The 20,359-nt window shown below is 28.5% G+C and overlaps 1 protein-coding gene across 4 annotated transcripts in view; it reads left to right on the top strand.

The window, feature by feature from the left end:
* The window catches only part of Spt20, a 30,536-nt gene that overhangs the window by 7,442 nt on the left and 2,735 nt on the right, over nucleotides 1-20,359 (top strand). The window contains exons 3-22 of one of the 4 annotated variants that reach the window (XM_067276575.1): nucleotides 6,960-7,027; nucleotides 9,553-9,573; nucleotides 13,209-13,275; nucleotides 13,372-13,527; nucleotides 13,603-13,638; nucleotides 13,714-13,752; nucleotides 13,827-13,937; nucleotides 14,012-14,205; nucleotides 14,297-14,450; nucleotides 14,520-14,576; nucleotides 14,647-14,718; nucleotides 14,794-14,945; nucleotides 15,034-15,066; nucleotides 15,148-15,346; nucleotides 15,442-15,544; nucleotides 15,612-15,684; nucleotides 18,494-18,528; nucleotides 18,631-18,776; nucleotides 19,813-19,992; nucleotides 20,076-20,160. In XM_067276575.1, coding sequence (XP_067132676.1) covers nucleotides 6,960-7,027; nucleotides 9,553-9,573; nucleotides 13,209-13,275; nucleotides 13,372-13,527; nucleotides 13,603-13,638; nucleotides 13,714-13,752; nucleotides 13,827-13,937; nucleotides 14,012-14,205; nucleotides 14,297-14,450; nucleotides 14,520-14,576; nucleotides 14,647-14,718; nucleotides 14,794-14,945; nucleotides 15,034-15,066; nucleotides 15,148-15,346; nucleotides 15,442-15,544; nucleotides 15,612-15,684; nucleotides 18,494-18,528; nucleotides 18,631-18,776; nucleotides 19,813-19,992; nucleotides 20,076-20,160 — 1,981 coding nt within the window. Of the gene's footprint in view, nucleotides 1-6,959; nucleotides 7,028-9,552; nucleotides 9,645-12,200; nucleotides 12,363-13,208; nucleotides 13,276-13,371; nucleotides 13,528-13,602; nucleotides 13,639-13,713; nucleotides 13,753-13,826; nucleotides 13,938-14,011; nucleotides 14,206-14,296; nucleotides 14,451-14,519; nucleotides 14,577-14,646; nucleotides 14,719-14,793; nucleotides 14,946-15,033; nucleotides 15,067-15,147; nucleotides 15,347-15,441; nucleotides 15,545-15,611; nucleotides 15,685-18,493; nucleotides 18,529-18,630; nucleotides 18,777-19,812; nucleotides 19,993-20,075; nucleotides 20,161-20,359 lie in introns of those variants that run through there. The other 3 variants (XM_067276577.1, XM_067276579.1, XM_067276578.1) reach the window with 3 other exon arrangements.

Genomic DNA, 20,359 nt, shown 5'->3' with positions numbered 1-20,359 from the left:
ACTGTGTAAACTATTACAGTGAAACTAAAGGAAAAATACTGCAGTTTGTTTTGGACAATGGTTTGAATGAATGGAACAAAATTATTTTTGTTAATCTTGTACTAGGTTACTTGAGCAATGCCAATCTCTTGAGAAGTATTTTTTGAATGTTATACCTGCAAAATATTGTTATCTTAATTCAGTCATAACCTATAGGTCAGTTGTTTCATTTCTGAGATCAATTGCATTTTATTATCTCAAGTGCTAATTTTTTTGGCAGATTCAGTGAGACATTTCAGAGACAGGAACCTTTCATTAATATGAAGTATTAAGAACACTTAGCCCTGCTGTCATAGGAAGAATTTGCAAATCTGATGTGATAGAGATTGTGGATATGTGAAGAAAGCAAAATTTTTTAGTAGGGAAAGTTTTTTGTTCCTCAAAAAATCATTCTGTCAGAATGTTCAGAATTCCTTGAATGGGCTCCAAGAGGATTGAGATACTTAATTTTTGTTAGTGTATAAATGACACCATTTCAGCTTGCAAACATCTTTTTAAGATGTTGCTGTTAATGCTTCCATCAAGAGTGCTTCTTAAACAGAAAATTTCAAAGTATAGCTATATGGATGTTGTAAACATAGCAAAGATACTTCACATAGACTTTCCAATAAGCATGCTTCAAGATGGATGGAAGCTCTTGCAGTGGAGAATGTTACTAAGCAGATTAAAAATACTCTTATAGATGTTTATTGGAAATTATTTTTTGCCTTTAAAACTCTCTGTGGAATCTGAAATACCCTAATATCATGTGTTATTCAGGTTTCTTTAACTTCATCTCATGGAAGTAGTGTAGATATGGAAAGAAGTTTTTTTTGATCTTTTGACAGATAACAAGGCATGTATAGACATTAAGATGCTAAATACCAGATTAAATATACAAGATGCACTAAAGGAATATTGTAATAAATCAGTTATGTATCAATTACAAAGAAACTAATGGCATTAACAAAGTCAGTCTAGCCATCTCACGTTGAGATGCATAGACTGACTTTATTCATGTTTTTATATGCAGAAGGAAAGAATGGAAAGAGAAATGATTCAGAAGAAAAAAGAACAGCAGCAAAAGCTTATTGAAGAAAAACAGAAGAAAGAGATACAGAAAATAAAACAGTATTGGTAAACTTTTTAAGAAAATCTGAATAAAGTAAAGAAATGGAAGGTTTCTATCTGTCATTTCTTTTGTTTGAGAAGAGAACAATTGAAAAACTTTTTGACGAAGCAAATAAGAATCTAAATATAGTTTTAGAAAAAACTGATTTGAAAGAAGCCAAAGTTGTTCAAGCAATACTACAAGATATTAAAGTACTTAAGGAAGAGAAAAAAGCCAAAAAGTAAACAAACAGCTTTAGAAAAGCATTTACATAAAAGGAAGTTTCATAACAAATTTCTTCAAGTAAAAGTGGAAAAAAATATGGATGAAATGTGTATGTTATCTATTTCCTTTTTTTTTATGTGGATTTCTTACTCAATCTGGACTTGTTTAGTTTGCTTTTGATTTACTTTCAGTTGGATATTAGTAGGGATAAGGATTTTAGAGTGCAAAAAAAGTTAAAATGGTGCAAAGAAGTGATGCTAAAAATCACATTAGGCATTTACCTTGAGTAAAAATTTTTATTTAAATTGCAGGGTACACTATATTTTACATAGGTCATCCATTTTTAGACTATGCTTCCATATTATTATTGCTTGAATTACAATCACTTGTGAAAAGGAATGAATTAACTTGGATAATGGTAATCATTTCCACATTTTCTCTGTTTACATGAAAGGATATCTGCAGAAAATTATGTGCAGAAAAAGATGGTTCAACATCCACAGATATTAGTGGCAGGTACTTGGTCTTAACTTGAAATTCCAAAATATTGTGTTCCATGACTTTCTTTAATTAAATCTGGATTCTTAGCAAGACTCTTCTCAAGTTTTTGCTTGGCAAATCCATCTAACTTATCTCATGCTGCTTTTCTTTTTGAAATTGCTTCTTTTCTAATTCAGTGATTGCATCAACAACAAATTTGTATGAATATACAGCAAGCAATTCTTCCTTGATACTAGTGTCCAAAACTAAGTTCTTAATTTGACCAACTGCAGATTCAGAATCTTCTACATACAGAGCAAATACTTTGATTTTCTCAAAATTTTTGCAATAGAAAATACCAGCCCTTATCCATGTTCCCTGCCTTGTGATGACCAGGTCAGGTGGCAGAAGAAACTATTACTTCATTGTATACAGTGACTCTTGCTGGATCTTTTTCTTTAAAACCTTTTTGTGTTTTAAATAAACAATGCTTTGGGACATTTAGTACATACTGATTCACATACTAAATGAAGAGCTTGTGCTAAGCATGAAATGTGATTCAAGTTGACAAAAGCTGTGAGTATGTAAGGTACTTGATCTGTTAGAACAGTCCATACATCTTTGTATTTAATGCCATCTGGCCCCAGCTTCATGCAGGTTTCGTTAAATGTCTGCATTACATGGGCAGCATCACACTTTTGCAGCATGTATATTTTTAAGAGCAGTCATCCACCAGTTTGCCTGTTAGTGGGGCCACTAAAATATTTAAAACTAACTATTTCATATCATCCATTGTTTTGTCCATAAGAAACAAAATAGGATTATTTCAGATAATATTCTTTATCTTATTGATTGTTTTTGCATATACCAGTTGAACATAACACTTTCTTAGAGTACTTTCAGCGGGAACAGTTTTGCTAGTCCATCTCTCCAAAAAGTTTCAAACTTGGATGGCTGACCTTACTTAGAGGGCTCCCAGAATGTGAGAAAACAGTAGCTAAAGATAAAAAGAATTTGTTTCTTGAAGCAGCACTGTAATAAAAGTTTTTTTTCTTTGCTTTTTACTTCAATTCTTTTCATTTATGTGTTTTTTGGTCAAAATATGCTTTTTGACACATTCCAACTTGTGCTTTTCATCAACAGTTATCTTCATCTCACAAATATTACGCCTCAAGATACTTCTATCAGTAACAATATCTTCTTTGACATATCTTGAATCTAGTTTTCTTGAACCTTCTTTCCTGCTTACTATTATCGGCATTTCTCAAAAGAATTATTTTACAATTAAATCAGTCAACAGTCAATCAATTTGAAACTAGGCCCAGTAAAAGCATAACTATTTCTTTGGTCCTGTGCAAAGAGAACTGGCTTAGGGGATGTTCATAAATTATAAAATGCATTTTCAGGGAAATTTTTACCACTTCTCCTCCTGATATCAATTGATAACAAATCTGCATATTCCTCCCTATTTATTACCTAACATTTCAGTACCCCAAAGATTTATAAGAAAAAACAATTACTAGACAGTGATATCTTGTGTTGAAAATTAGCATTGCTAAATTGAGGTACAAATGCTGATATTTCAGTTATGATATAGAATTATATTCAGAATGTAAACTAGATGAAAATCAACCCAACTCAAAAAATGCACACTGCACAACTCCTAGAAATAAGGTGCAATTTGCAGTTAACTGGGTGCAAAATTCATGGATCTGACAACTGGTCTCAAGAGACATGGCAAGTTCAACAGTGGCTGACAATTGTTGCACATTTGAACAACTTCCTTGTCAATGACTGCTTTCAATGTTGCAACCTGTACTGCTTTCATTTTGTTTGATAATATGCAAATGAAAAACTGTATACAAATATTATACAAATACAAATTTGCATATTACAAATGAAAAAATAATGCAAAATCCTTGTTGCAGATGTGTGGAAAATTTAGAAAAAAATTATAATGAGTTATAAAAAGGGCAGTTTTTACAACAAATATAACATTCAAGGTTTGCATATTAATTATTCTTTGCAATCATGCCATAAGGTAAACAGTTTACATCTGAAGAGCTGACAAGGATTTGGATGTTGAAAGCCAATGAGCACACTGTGAAGGACATTACATTTCATATGAACCATTCCATCTTCAGAATTTACAAGCTTTTGGTAAAAGATGAAATTCATAATTTTCACCTTTGTTATGGATGCAACATCTCATGACAATAGAATAAATTAAAGACCGGCTTCAAACCAAATGAATCAGATCAAAAATTTGCTATAAAATCAAGACTGGGTATTTCCAGATGAACCATTTATTGTTGTTTGAAATCATCTCCAAATCTTTGTTTCTCAAAATGACACCCAAATCACCTGTGAAGCCAGAGGACATTGAGCAAGTCTAGTTTACCACAGTTTATCAGCCCTCACAAAATTCTGGTCATGGTACCAATGTCACATGATTTTATCAGACTAGTCATGGGTATTACTTGGTTAAGATAGACTGTCGTGATCAGCACTAGATTTGATCAGTAGTCTACACTAACAATAAATTAGTTAATTTGGGACATTTCGTCGTGTGTTTTGTGCTAAAAATCCAAAAAGAAATATGACTTGGTAACTTTTAAATTAATCTTTACTTATTTAATAAAAAGGAGCCTGTTTAGCATTTACAAAGAAGCACTATTCCAAACATTATAGTATACAAGATACATAAAGAACTCTGAAAGATAGGAAAATTATTTATTTGTTCTTTCCAATGTCATCCTTTTGGGGCTCTACGGATGAATGTGTATGGCTGGGATATAGCATAAGGTTCTGAAGAAATTCTTCTTTTCTCTAGGCAATTCTTAGATGTGATGACAAGTCAAATTGTAGCCAAGCACTGAAAATGGGATCCAAGTCATTAGCTAAGCTAATGACCTGGATCCCATTTTCAGTGCTTGAAGACAACTAAGAAGACAACTGGCTAGATTAGTCAATCTAGCCAGTTGTCTTCTTTTAGTTGTTACCCTCTTTGTCTCTAGGTCTTTGCTTACTGGAGTTTTTATACTTGGTCTGGTTCTGCTACCATTTCATGTTTGATGAATTATAAGTGAATAAAGCAATATGGACTATGTCTAATATGACCAAGGAGTGGGTCCTATTTGGTCTTTTTTTTTTTTTAAATATAATTTTAGTGTAGCTCTTTTCAGACAGGATCCTACTTTTAGTGCTGGCCATTTTGTTTACCAATTTCCATTTTTAGAGTATATTTTAAACCATATTTTTAGACTTGAATGATTGTTTATGTCATCCATCATAATGATCAAATTGAAGTGTATTTCAACATTGATTACAAATAATAATTAACTTTTTGTCTAAATAAAATTAATTTACCTATTTATTACCAAGCTTTAAAAAGTATAGGATATTTGAAGGTAAATTTGGAAGGCAATTTTCTGTGAAAACAAATATTTAATTTAAATTAGTATTTGTACAGTACTTAAAATGCTTTTGTTGTTTGATTTCCAAAAGTATTTTCAGATATTTTAAACTTTTTTCCTCATATGAGTATTACATTATTTTATATCTATACCAATATAATTTAGATATATTGATATTAATGAGAGTGTTATTTAAGTAGTGAATGTAAACTGCAACTGTGGACATTTAAAATTTACACTAAAACTTTTGTTTGCAGTTTAATTACAAATGTTTTTGGCCTTTTTTAAATAATACCTTCAGGTAAAATATAGAATAGAATACAACATAAATGCTTTGGAGCAACAAATTCCAGTTAGTTTAAATTTTAAAAATTAAAACAAAAGAATAAAATTAAAATATGATAAAATAGCAAAGTTAAATAAAAATTACATAATAAACAATACATAAGGAATATAAAAAGTGAGAATATAAAATAAACTAAGTAAACAATGCAAATAAAATCCAGGAAGGGAATACACCATGAATGGAGAGAGAAAATGGTGTCAAGGTTATCCAAAATGCAACTCATAGCAGGCCTTCCAGGCATAACATTGAGGTCCTGCTAGTTGATAGAACTTATTTAATTAATCTCTAAGACTTCCAGTTTGTAGTGCAAAAAGTCATTAAATGCCCAAGGAATAAAAAGCAGATTGTAAGTCAGTTTTATAAAAATGTTGGTCTTAATAGCACTGTCTCATATAGAGATAAAGATGTCCAAAAAGTGTACTTCAGAATCATTCTTCTGTTTAAGATGAAGCTGTTTGGGCTGACATTGATGTCAGGAAGAAATTCAATAATAGAACTAAATAATGCTGTAGTCATGGATAGGAATGTTACAAATTTGTTGAGAATGCATTCAATCTGGATGGTGGATGAGCAGCTTTTTCTATGACATGAGTAACATTTATGTTCATTTGTGAAGTTCAGCAAAACCAAACAATCTCAGTGTAGCAGGTGATAGGACAAGAACATTGTTCATGTAAAGCTTGTGAGCCAAAGATGTTTAAGTGAAGTGTTTGATTCGAGACCATAGACAATCCAAGAGATGGTCCGATGCCATTATACAACTGGTAGCAGTGATATACTCTTGTAATGCCCTGTTATATAAGGAATGGGACAAAATAATCAAACCCTTAGATTTGTCAACCTGTATTAAGATCAGCATCATTAACCCTAAGCTGTTTCTTGCTGGCAACCACAAAAAGAGCTAGGCTTATTGTACCTTAAATTTTTCTGAATGGTAATACTGTCTTCCATCTAAAATACTGTTGTTGGATTTCACCGAGCCCTTCGATTGCATGTTCCACTTGAATTATCTGAAAGAACTCTTTTGGATAATTTTATTCTTTCATTTTGTTTGATTCTGTATTTTACCTGAAGATGGTCTTTAAAAAAAGACTGAAAACATTTGTAATTAAACTGTTTTTGCTGAAAACAAAGATTTTCGTGTGAATTATAGTATTCAATAACTTTGTTAAGTTTATTTTTATAATTAATAATTTGTTTGTACCTGGTAAATTTATAATTAATTGGAATTTTAAAATATATTTTTGAGTATTTTTAAATTAACTGAATATATTCACAATTGTAATCTTTTTATAATGTTTATTTTATTATATAAAGTGTTATATTTTTATTAATAGTGTAATTGTTAAGTGTAAATTTACAGTTTTTATTACAAACTGTCAAACAGAGACCAATGGATTTATTAAAACAAATTAAACCAGAAACCAAATGGTATGTGTTTATATAATAATAATAATTGAATTATATTTATTTCTAGTTTATTTTTGTAATTTTTAAATAATATTTTATTAAAAAATTTTGCTGATATTAAAATACATACAAAATTTTATATAAGTTCATCATATTATAAATTAAAGCATACTTACATAAGATTTGATTTTTGAGCAACAGAGATAAAATGAAACAATTACTTTACAGACATTTTTTGAATTTTATAATGAAAATAATAACAATGCAATATTTAAAAGAAATTCATGAAGTTAACATAATATAGTCAAATCAAAAGCATGTTATTGTGATATTCTCATATAAATTATTATAATTATTGTTTAAAGAAAATTATAACTTCCCGATGTAATGAATTTCCAGAGAAAGTATGAAAGTCACTTATGTAGCTAAAATATGTGATACGTATTCTTGTAATAAGAATGGAAAACTAAGAACAAAGTATATTAATTGAAAAAAGTCTTCCAAGTGTAAAGATTAATATTCTGGTAATCTCAATAAGGAATAAAATACAGATAAGTAATTACAAGATATGTAACTTAAATATATCAAAATTGTTTGTGTTTTGTGGGCATTAACATTGTCAGTGCAAAGGACACGTACATGGCATCCAATATTTATAGACCCAAGGACACCATGTGTCCAGCATTTTACTATGCATATTTTATGACATTTCGTTTGGTCATTAAGTTGTATGCCATATTGTTGTCTGTTGTATCATATACGCTTTATCAGGAAATTTTTTACTTATTATTGAATATTTATTTTTATGTTGACTAATAGCAAAAATTTGGGGCCTTGTATAATTATTCATTCTTCCTCAATAAATAAATAAATAAAGAATTTTTTCAGATAATAGACTTTAATGTGCTTTATGTATTTTACACAGCAATCATGACTGTTTGATTGGTAAGGAACCTAATTATTTTTGGAACATTTCAAGAGCATTTATAGTTCTAAGAATACATCAAAAAATTCTGATAAAAATATTGAAGATTGCCATATAGTACGATCTTGGTAATTTGATATATAGGGAACCTGAACAATGTCAGATTAAGGAGATTGCTGGATTGATGAAAATTCACACATTTTGATAAATTAATAATTTAAACACAATAAAAATGTGATTAAAATTGAAAATAATTGAGCAGATTAACAGGTATGGAGTCTACTGTTAATGATGCAGCAAAACACAAGTTGGACTACTGATCAAAACATCTGAATGTGCTTCTGTCAATGGTAATCTATGTTGCCCAGTTGGTTGGATTCCCACTGAATTTAGCAGAAAATTTAAGCTACCATGGGAAATCTTGTGGGAGGTACAGTATATTTTTGGGAGTTGATTTTTATATTTATACAACATTATTATAAGATACTTTTCCTACTTTGAGCAGCCTGAGATAATGACCGTAACAACTTTTAATATCGTGCCTAAGCTCAAGTGTTCAAGCTCAGGTTCAATATAATGCCATGTTTTGTGGGAACTACAGTTTGAACTAGTTAACAGACAGATCGCACTGTGTTTTCAATATTAGTGAAATGGAATATCAAATTTGGAGAACTCATAGTAAATTGAGGTCCAAAGGATTAAAAACATTAAGTTTACAAAATACTTGATTTACTCAAACCATTTTAAGCAAATAAAAGTTAAGGCCATGGATTGAACTCTTGTAGTACTCAATTTGTTGAGTTGGCATTGAATATGTTAATAGTTATAAATTTTTAGTGATACTACTATCTACATATTATTTTTAACTTGTTGAACAAGTTACTTTTACATTTATGACATGGCATTTGATATCATGCTTGTTCAAGCTGTAAATATCCATTGATAAAAACATTTTAAACTGGATTGTAATTGTATCTTTATCATAAGAAGGTTTTTACCAGATAATAGTCAGACCTTTCTTCTTATACTCAATTAATCGAAATGCCATGAATGAAGATAGGATTACAGTCCAGTTTGAAGTATTTTAGAAAATAGAGGCAGTTAATTCAGAACTGAAATTCAGAATTATGGATTGAAGCTTTATGACTTCATAGAGCTCATTGTATTTTCAAAAAGTTATCTTATCTATCTTTGCTTTTAATTATAAAGCTATATTAGTTTTTGATTAAAATATTTCCTGATTTTTTACCACTTTTCAAATAAATAAAATCTATTCATTAAACTTTTTTATAACACAATAACAGCAACAACTATCAAATCTTTCTCAAGAAGTCAAAAACTTTTATTTGAAGCATTTTTCTTTTATTTGAATCATTCATCTCAACATTAGAAATATAAACATTCTAAACTCTGAAAGCTTATAAGCATTTTACAGCTAAATAAATATATATTAAAATTTAATAATTTAACATTAAATACACTCCATTTACAATTGCATCCCACTTGTAATGTATATTTTCACTGAAAACTCTTTATCACATGCTACATGTTTCAAATGCACTAAACTTTTCTTTCTATTTCTTGTTTGGAAGATTTTTTATAATAATTTTTTCTTTGACAGGTATAAGAAGAGAATCCAGTGGTGACTATATTCATAATAAACTTTATTATATTTAAATTGAAAAAAAAAAAAAACTCTACTTTGTTTAAGATGTAAAAACTGTTTAATTTTTCTTTTTTAATGCTTCCAATTTTTATTTGAATCTAACAATTAGACTTTTAATAATGATTTTCCTACAAGGAGCAAAACTTCTATTTTGTCGGAGCTTTCTTTTACAAATATCTAACATTCAAACATTTTTCGAGCTTTTTCCAGTTTATCCGTAGATGTGTATTCTATCTAATGTTTTAAAATATTTAAAAGTATCAAATTCAAACGTTCTTCCTTTCAATACTGGAATCAGTCCATCAATTCATTTTGATGTCCTCTAGTAGCTTAATTCCAAAAAATCATAAAATTAAAAACAAATTTATTTTAAACTTAAAATATATAAAATAAAATATACAGCTTTGCTTTTGTTTTTGTAAAGGGAAATCTTTACAAAATCAAATTCTTTCCATTTTTTTGTCACTAAATATTTATTCATAAATCAGTGCTAAATAAGCTTCACTCTACTCCCTAAATTTTTTTTTGTTTTTTACCTTTCAAATTACCATTTCATTTTCTTAGTAATGAGTCATTTCCCCTTCATAGGCAATTTATATTATTGATGCTTTTAGTATCTAGACTTTTGTCGTTTATATTTTTTCAACACATTCTATGTTTTCTGTTTTTGTTTTTCAATGTTTCCAATGGTATACTTTCTCACATTTCTTTTGAGTTTGCCAATATCATGTAATTACTAGATTTATCTTATGATTTCTTTTCTATTTGTCATTTATTATCATATTAAAAAGTGTTAGATATCTTCTCAGAGTTATCTTATACTTCATTGAATTGCTCATGTTTCATAAACACTTTCCAATTAGATATAAAATACAGTTTTTACTCCTTTCTTTACTTACTTTTTACTTTATTTATATACTTAGTTATATTTTTCATTAAGTTCCAATACTTTTGATTGATCTTATAATTTTCCCCTAACATTTCAAAGAGTATAATTCATCTCCTAAATTTCTTCCAACTTGAAGAAAATATAAATGCTGTCTTAACTGATGAATGGAATTCTGTTAATAAGCTATTTTAGGAATTTAAATCAGTTTGTATGTCCTTTCTGTATACACTGAAATTCCAAATAAATCAGATTCTTTGGTACATCTAAAAAATGTTCTTTTAAAAGCGGTTCTTGTTTCTGTTGTTTTCTAGTTTATATCTTTGGAGGCTAATCGAAAAGTGGATTGCAAAGGAGAATTAAGGAAAACATACTTTTATAAAGTCTTTTCTGTATGGCTAACATGTATCTCGTACAAAATGTAACATGTTCATTAGATATATGTTTATAGTAAATTAAAAGGTTGTCAATGGATAATAAAGAAAATTTGGTTACAAAGGCTTAAAAGGATTAAAGCCAGTGGGAAGATATATATTGACCACTTCTGATTTTATTAGCTTGTGTTTATCAATCTTAGAACAACCAGCTTTTCTCCAAATTAGGAATATTCTTACAGGAATGGAGAACATTTCTCTCTTACCTGTCCCATTTAGTAGATTTCATTAGGCTTATTTCAAATTTGAAAATGATTGTTACAGACAGAAGAGGGAGAGTATGTACATATTTCTTACATATGGAAATTATGGCTAGAAGTAAGGTTACAGTAAAGTTATCTTTTTTTTATTCCCAAAGAAAATAGTCTTATAAAACAAGAGGAACCAATTCAAATAATTTGTGAGATTGTTTATATCACAAGAAGGTTTTAGCTTGAAATAAAATTAATAAAAGTTATTTTTTTTCTCTCCAATGGATAATATTACAGGAGGCTGTTGCATACAATATTTAAATCATTGCTCTAAAAATTTATTTCCTGCCATGTATTCAATGTAAAATGAAATGAATGATATATTAGCATTTGTGAATAATAGTCAAAGTGCAAGTATCTGTTGCAATTTTATAAATAACTTTGATAAAATGAAGATGAATCTTTATCGGTAATAAATCAAAAATCAGCATTTTTCAGATCAGTATTTTATCTTAGAATGAGTAAGAAAATGTATTAAGCATGACTTTTAAAATTAAATGTTGATTCAATAAATGATTACATATATAGTACTTTTAATAAAAGTTAAATATAATTGATTTAATAGCAAGGTTGAGGCCGAAGTTTTCAACGCAAAAACGTGTACGTCGGACGTTTGGTGCCGCTTTCCTGTAAGCCTAGAAGTTTGGCAATGGTGTTTGGAATGTCAGTGGAATCATGCTCGACATTCCAAAGGCCATTGCCCAACTTCTAGGCTTACAGGAAAGCGGCGCCGAACGTCCGACGTACACGTTTTTGCCTCGAAAGCTTCGGCCTCAACCTCGCTAATATTTTTATTAAAAAAAGTTAGAACATATTAAGATTATTAGAACATTATTAACATATTAAGATTTTGTAAAACTCATTTTTTTTTTATCATAGGGGAGACTAAATTGTGACTTTTAAAATTGAATTTTAGACTGCTGTTTTAGTTTTATGAATAAAATATCTTACTAGGAGAAATTTCGACAGTAGTTTTTTGTTAGTAATTTAAAGTTTTTAATTCAAATTCAATATTAGAAATTATGTATTTCAATTAGTTATTCATTAAAAACGATGGTCAATTTTATTTAATATTTAGTTAATTGTAAGTTGCAAAACTATACAGACAAAATGTTATTGTAGATAAATTTCTGAATAACTTCACAGAAGGTTATAAAAAATGAAGACCAGAACTTGAGCCTCATTGTAAATGAGGTAAAAACCAAATATCTTATTAACAACAAAATTTAAATATTCTTACAAACTGATGGTAAAAGTATGAAAGAATACAACAGTTGACATATTGGGTTCAGTAATTACAGTTAATGATGAAATATCCAAAGAGATTAAAAGAAGTGATAAACAGATGCTATGGAATGTATCTATCAGCCAGATCAGCAAATTATAAATTATTTTGTTATATATTAGGTATAACAAGAAAAATATTTCTTTTAGGACTGATTGTTATTTATTCCAGAAATTAAAATGAAAACCAGCTACTTAATTACAAATTAAAAACTTTTTTAGTTTAAATCCAATAATTTTTCAACTAAATAACTTGTTTCTCAATTAGCTTTTATTTTTAAAATTATATCGTTTCTTCATGTTGAATGTTTACTCATGTCATATTGACATACTGCAATTTAAAAATGTATCTTTAGAGTAGAAAATATTGGAAAAGCCAAAAAGTTTTATTAATAATGTTAATGTAGATAATTGAATGCATTATTATCTACATAAACATCGTGTTATAATACATATGTCCATCTAGTATAGATATGTAAAAGATGATCTGGAAGTAATGGGATTACAAAACAAGTAATGTAAAAAGAAATTACCTTAAAAATTATCTTATTGTGTGTTTTGTAGTAACATTTCATTATAATTTATTGTAGTGTCAGCAAATAAATTATCGTATTATGAGTTTAATATTATCATTATGATCAAAATAATTAACTATATTATATTATTTTATAATTATACAATGTTGTTAATTTATTAAAATTTCTATTGTTTAGTTAGTTTTGTTTGTTTATTTATTTCTGATGATAATTTTCTCAGGAAATCTCTTCAGCAGAAATTAATGGATTTATATATAGCTGGATGCTCAACATCTTTTAAAAATAAAGTGTGTATATACATATATATATATATATTTATATAAGATAAATATAACTTTTTATTTAAATATGAATTATCCTGATTATTATTTTATTATTTTCAGAATCTTTTTGGAGGTTCTCAGCTGTTAGAGAAATTGGTTATAAAAGAAAAGTTAAATTGTTTAGTTGTTAATTTATATCTTGGAAATGAAGGTTATTCTCTCATGTTAAAAACTAGAACTGGTTGTGATACAGAAACAATTCGTCTACCATATGAGGTCAGTTTGGTTACAAGTTTTATTGTGTGAAAGTTTTTATTGTAATTTTTTATGTTACTTATTTTTAAATTATAGGAAGGAGAAATTTTACAATATATTGATAATGAAGAGGTATGGCATAGATTAATGTTAGCATATGTATATAATATAAATATATATATATTAAACAGATTAATATTATTTTAGCTTCCTCCACTTTTAATAGACTTACTAGAAAGATCCCAGGTAAGCAACAGTTACAATAAAGTTGAGTCTCAATTGAATCTTCTTGATAGTTTATTGAAATTTTATTGTTTCAGGCTAATCTTTTTTATAATGGCTGTGTTATTGTTGAAGTAAGAGACTACAGACGTACTTCCAATCCTTCAACCTGTGATTATCATCATGTCTTGTTAAGACCTACAACGCAGGTGAGAATTGAATTAATGCAGCTGATTTAAATATATTTAAAAATAGAAATATTAAAAGTATTTTATATTTCTAGACAATTATAAGTGATGTTGGAATGCTCACTAATGACGGGCAGAAATGGACTTGGGATGAACGGCAGGCATTAGAAGCTACTCTGCTGTTAGCTACTTCTGAGCCTTTATGTCTCAATCCGTCTGTATCAGTTGCAATATTAGCTAATCATTTACATCATCGCAAGCATTTATTTTCAAGAAGATCATTTAAGAAGTAAAATATTTTTCATTTATAAAATTGGATATTTTAAAAAAATTACAAATATCAGATTTAATAAATAAATTGCTTTATTAAAAAATTTTAGATTAGCCAGAAAACATTCCCAAGCAAATATAAATAAAAAAAGAAAATTTGAACATTGTCCAGCTCCTCCGAATCTTAAATTATATGATTTTCTTGCAAAACGTAGAAATAAATCTAATAGCCAACCTCTCATTAATTTAAAACTGTCTAAACAGGTAAGTTTAATGAAAAATGAAAAAATTTAAACACAAAATTTGATCATACTAACAGTTTGTGTTTTACAGGTTACCGATAACTGGAAGCAGCAAGAAGTCAATTTGAAATCTCCAGAGTCAATTGAGGTCTGATGTCAATCTCTATTTTATTTAGTTTTGTTTTTTTAATTTGTTTTAAAATTATGCTATCAAACAGGTCGAAAAATATGCTATTTCAAATGCTTGTTTAAAAGATCTTAAAGATTACACAGCGGCAGATCACGATTTGGTATGTATGAATTATATTGAATTAATTTTAAAGTTTTTAAAGGTTATATTATAATAAATTTTTTGTTGATCGTAGACTGTTGTAGAAGAATACATTATGGAAGCAGAAAAAACTCCAGAGAAGAAACAATATACACATATTACAATATTATTTCGTGCTTCTGCTCAAGAATACTTTGGAAAGTTATCTATTGGTCAGGATGCACAACAAATTGGAACAAGCTGCTGGTAGGCATAACAAAAAAATTGATGATAAGACTATATTTGTACTTTATAAAATTTTTTAATGAATTTTTTATTTTTTATTATTTTATAGTTTCAAATTAGGAAATTCTGAAAATGTAAAAAAGTAAGTCTGTTTCATTAATTGAAATTAGTATTATAATTCAAATAGGACGTAACAATAATATTACAAATATATAAAAATTAGATACATCGATCAGTTCACAGAGATATTTACTGAAGAAGGTCGTAAACATGTGAAAATCACTCATTCTGTTCCTGGTCAGCCACCTAAAATAACTCATACACCCAGGCCTTCAGAATTTATGAATGCTATTGTTAATTCATCAACTCTGGAATTAGCTAGTGAAATTTTTCCGGCTTCATCAGAAACTAGCAAAATTACAGTCAGTCATATATTTTTTTCTTTTTATGATATGTCAGTAATAGATTTTAATTATAAATTATCAAAAACATATATTGCTGTGGATTTAAATTTTAGGCTGAAACTACAGATTCAGCAATCAGTAAGAAGATGTCAATAATATCCAAGTTAGTTTCTTCAAATACTAATAATTTCTCAAATTCTGTTGAAGCTAATAATAGTAAGTGATGCAAATTTTATACAAATTAAGAGGAATGTACATATTTTTTATAAAATATGTTCTTTAGATCTCACCGGGTCTTCTAGATCAACAGTTGCATCAGTTGCATCTATAGATTCAACTTCATTGTCTCAACCAAAGTAAGTTTAAAATTGTTAAAATTCTTTTTAAACTGATAGTAATGTACACTTGAAAATATTTTTTTTATTTAGTTACTAAACTGATGCTTAGCATTTTAATTATTAACTAAATATTATAATTGATTATTTATTTCATTTCATTTTATAATTGCATTTTTAATAAGTAAATATTAGGAAGCATTTGTAGAATATAAATCTTTGAAATAATTTGAGGTAAAAATAACAACAAAGCACGATTTATTAATTGCATAAAAGAAATTAATGCATTCAGATATACTTACATTAATATGCAGTTGAAGTACTCAGTTAATTAATTTAACAATAATAACTACATACAAATTAAGAAATCTATAGTGATTCAAAATTGAATGTGATTATAACATTGTTGCTACTTTTTGTAGGAAGAAAAAGGGAATTGCATTGTTAGAAAATTTTTTCTTGTAATAAATATGAACATGTTTCAAAAAAAAATATTGGTTTGTTTGGAAAGTTCATAGCAATTTTTAAGAGAAATAAAAGAAACTGTTTTAAAACTAAAAATATACTTTTTATTCCATTATATATGTGCCATTGTTTTTAATGACATGTTAGTATCTATGGGAGAGCTTCATGATACCCTCTTCGTAGAACTTCCAGTTTTTCCCACGAAAAACTGATCCATGTGGTTTTTGCAAGCTTCCAAAGTACCAAAGTTTTTATTGTGAAGGGAATTTTGCAGAGAATGGAACAAATGATAGTCTGACGTGGCAAGGTCGGGTAAGTAAGGGGGGTGGGGTAAACATCCCAGCCTAGTTCCAATAATTTTTGGCATGTTCGTAAAGACGTGTGTGGTCTGGCATGACCTTCTTTGGATGAAGACCAGCCTTTGGAGTTTTTAATGGTGGTTCATTTTTCTTACCCCATGATCGTTTTTGGCTGATAATGTTATAAATGATCTACTTTTCATCACCTGTCACTAAATGCTTCAAAAAAGGGTCATTTTCATTTCGTCTTTCAAGAGAATTACAAATGGAGATGCAATCCAGTAAGTTCTTTAACCCATAGCATGGACATCCTTTTTACCATATTTGGGCTGATAGTTGTTCCAGGACTCTTTCTGTCAGTTTGGGAGGTTTTCTGGAATTTTCCCTGTGGATTCAGCTCCAGTCATCTGCATTTGCAGGTGTTCTATATGAGATATCACAGTCATGATATCACATATAGAACACTTGTAAACATGGCATTGTAAACGTTCCCAGTATCATTTGATGTTAATTTCTCTGAATGCAGCATTTTGCTTACTCCTATTTGTTATGACCTGTTCAAAACCTAACAAACATATTTATAGCCAACACAGTGTTGTATTGTTTACCTAATATCTATATTTCACATAATCTGGCATTGTCCAGATATCAATGTTAGGGCAGTGTACATATATTTGATGTTTTTGGAAAAAATTGCAATGGCGGATGAATAAGTCTGCAATATGTAAAGAATTTCTCTTGTTTTTAGAGATAATTTCATTTCTCCATGGAAGTTGCTATGTTGGACAAGATGCTAACTCACATGATTCATGAAGTTGGATAATGGTGGGGCATTATCAGTCATTTTGATATGAATTCTTGTTGTTATGAATGCTGTTTCAATTTTTTCAAAATGAATAGCTTTTACTTTTATTTTGCAAAGTCTTTCCATTTACATTAAACTGATGAGTGTTGTTTATTTTACATATGATTCATAAATGTTAATATAATCACCTGGATATTATTAGTAATGAAATCATTTAAGTAGTTCTAGGGTTAAAGGAGTATAGTTTAGAGCTAAACAGTTACCTGGTAGCCATGATCGTTTTTTCTTATTGTAGCCACCATCTTGTCCAACTAGTAAGGGTAAGATGGCTGTTGAAATTTTTAAACAAATGTGCTGTCTGAGGTAGAGCTGAAATTCTCCTTAGAAAGGAAGAAACAACAGATTAAAAACAGTGAGTAGCAAAAAAATAGGCTGAAATTTGTGATCTAGTTGCATTTTTCCATCCTATGTTTTATTGTAAAATTGTAAAATGTTTCTAAAATTATGTTTAACATGCTTTAGCAATTTCCTTTTTTTTTTAATGTTTGATATTGTAAAATGTTTTAAATGAAAAATAAACACATTGAATATTATGAGTCTAATGCTGATTTTATTACATTAAAATTTCATTAACCATCTTACTCCATGATTGAGAAAATATGGCTGATGATGCCAAAATCCAGAGTTTGTTTTGAAATCATCTTACAGTCTGTTGATTTTTAAAGTGATATATCAACTTGACACTAGACTTTGTATTTTATTACTGTGGTAACAGAAAACATGAATTGTCAATTTGTATTTCATACTAGCCATTAAAAAAAATCATGACATCTTCCCCAACCTACACTAATATGACTAATAATCATGAAAATGAGTCAGTTTCTCATTAAAATTTCTATACTGTACATAAGTGTTAATTATGATAAGTTATACTGTACATTAGATGGGCTTATGCATGGTCTTGGAAATTACATACTTCATCATTAATTTTGATCAATGACTTACAACCAATTCAATTTATGATAGGGGTTCTTGAATAGAACTCGGTCTAATTCGGGAACTAACTTATATATAATGTTACATTAATAATTTGCATTGAAATTCAGTTGTGTAATGTTCTTTGTTTTGGAAATAATTATTTACTTAGTGTTAATTTAGAACTACTTCAGCATAAATTATCCACTTTTTTAAAATTCACATAAAAGTCATTTAAATGTATAGAAACTGAAATGGATGATCGTATTTATATCTTGTTATTTAGGGCTCGGAGTCCTTCAATTGTTACCAGTACTCAAGGTCAGTATTTTATATTAACAATAACACATTGTTTTTTAATTTATATTATTTTACAACAGTAATAATAATAATAATAATAATAATAATAATAATAATCTCTAGGTGGAAGTGAGATTGTGTTTTCACCTGTCAGCAGTCCTTCTTCCACAGATCCTCAAAATTCTTCTTCCAGCAATCTTTTGTCCCCACCACAAAATATATTATCTGCTGTTAACATCACCAATTTAGGAATAGGAATACCAAATTTGGTAAATTTATTTTGTTTTGTATTTTTAAGTAGTTTCAAAATATCTTTCTTGCTTAGGAATTAATAGGAATTCTCAATAACATGAACATCCAAACCTGATAGTTATATGTTAAAGCCAAATGATTGCCAGATTATATCGGGCTATATAACTACTATTATTATTAATTAAATGCTAAGTAATTTGACACTAGAGGCAGGTGTTATGCACCATCTCTTGCTAAATTTAATAATTATAATTAAATGAATATTTTAATAATTAATTTAGAAGGTTCCAAAAGAAAAGAATTAGCCCGAAGCGAGACTTGAACCCGCAACTCCTGATTACTGTGTGGTCATGTTTCCAGTTACGCTATTTAAATATAACAGTGTTGTAAGTAACTGAGTATGGTTGGAAGTGATGATTGGATAAAGGTCTGGATAGAGTAACTGACAACGCAGCCATGTAATAAGTGGGAGTTGTAGGTTTGAGTCCCACTTTTGGCCGATTCTTTTCTTCCAGAAACTTATAAATTAATTATTAAAATATTAATTTGATTATAATTATTAAATTTAGCAAGAGATGGTTCCTGATGCCTGCCTGTAGTGTTAAATTACTTAACATTTAATTAATAATAATCATAGTAATTTGCTCAATATAATCCAGCAATAGTTTGACTTTACTGTTTCTCAATATATTTATTTAGGAATTTTCAAGCAAGTTTTAATAATTTAAATTGTTAGTTTAGAAAAATCCTATTGAAAAAAGTATTTAAAGTTGACGTAAAGACTATTAGGAACAATGTAGAATGTAAAAGTTGTAATTAAATTATAACCAATCATTAGTCCTAAGTAGTAGTAGTAATAATAATAATAAGTACACTAGTTATCATGATAAATTAAAAATTCCACGACAAGAAATTTATCTAGAATTATCAAGGTAAACTTCTTATATTTAAAAGTAGAATGTCTGTTAATTATACATTTAGATTTATACACAGTTAATAGGTAACTGTTTGAATGATTTAAAAATAAAATACTGTTTTTTTATTTTCATTTAGGTAACACTATCAAATATGACTCAGAGCAGTTCAGTCACCATACCACTGGTAACTCCTTCACAACCTACTTTGTTGTCATCATCAAGTAACATAGGCATGGCAGGAGTTAGGAATCAGGACGCTTCTGCCATCTCTACCACTTCTAGTCTCTGTTCATCCATTTCCAGTATTGGATCAAGTGTAAAAAGTTTTTAGAAACTAGTTTTAAAAAAATGCATTTAAAATATGCAACTAATTGCAATTCATTTCCATACAATTTTTAGATGGGAAGTGCTGATGTTAATCCTGTAAGTGTTGAAACAGAAAATGTTTCCTCTGAAGTTGCTTCAGCTGTCATCTTATCACCAGGTTAATATTATGATTATTTTTTGAATTATGTTCTTAGTTTATAGCATCACTTTTTAATCCACTGGTTATATTGTTTCCTTCAAATCTATAGATTTTTTTTCTCTTTCTATTCTGCAATCAGAGAGGTCTTTTCTTAACAGGATAGATTCAGACATATAAAAATTTCTGAAGATGAATTGTTTTATTTGAGTCCAGGTTG

The sequence above is a fragment of the Centruroides vittatus genome, unplaced genomic scaffold (assembly GCF_030686945.1).
Source record: "Centruroides vittatus isolate TY-2023 unplaced genomic scaffold, ASM3068694v2 contig_7, whole genome shotgun sequence".
Taxonomy (NCBI): Eukaryota; Metazoa; Arthropoda; class Arachnida; order Scorpiones; family Buthidae; genus Centruroides; species Centruroides vittatus.
The sequence above is the reverse complement of the archived record's forward strand: the minus strand, read 5'-3'. Positions and strand labels throughout refer to the sequence as shown.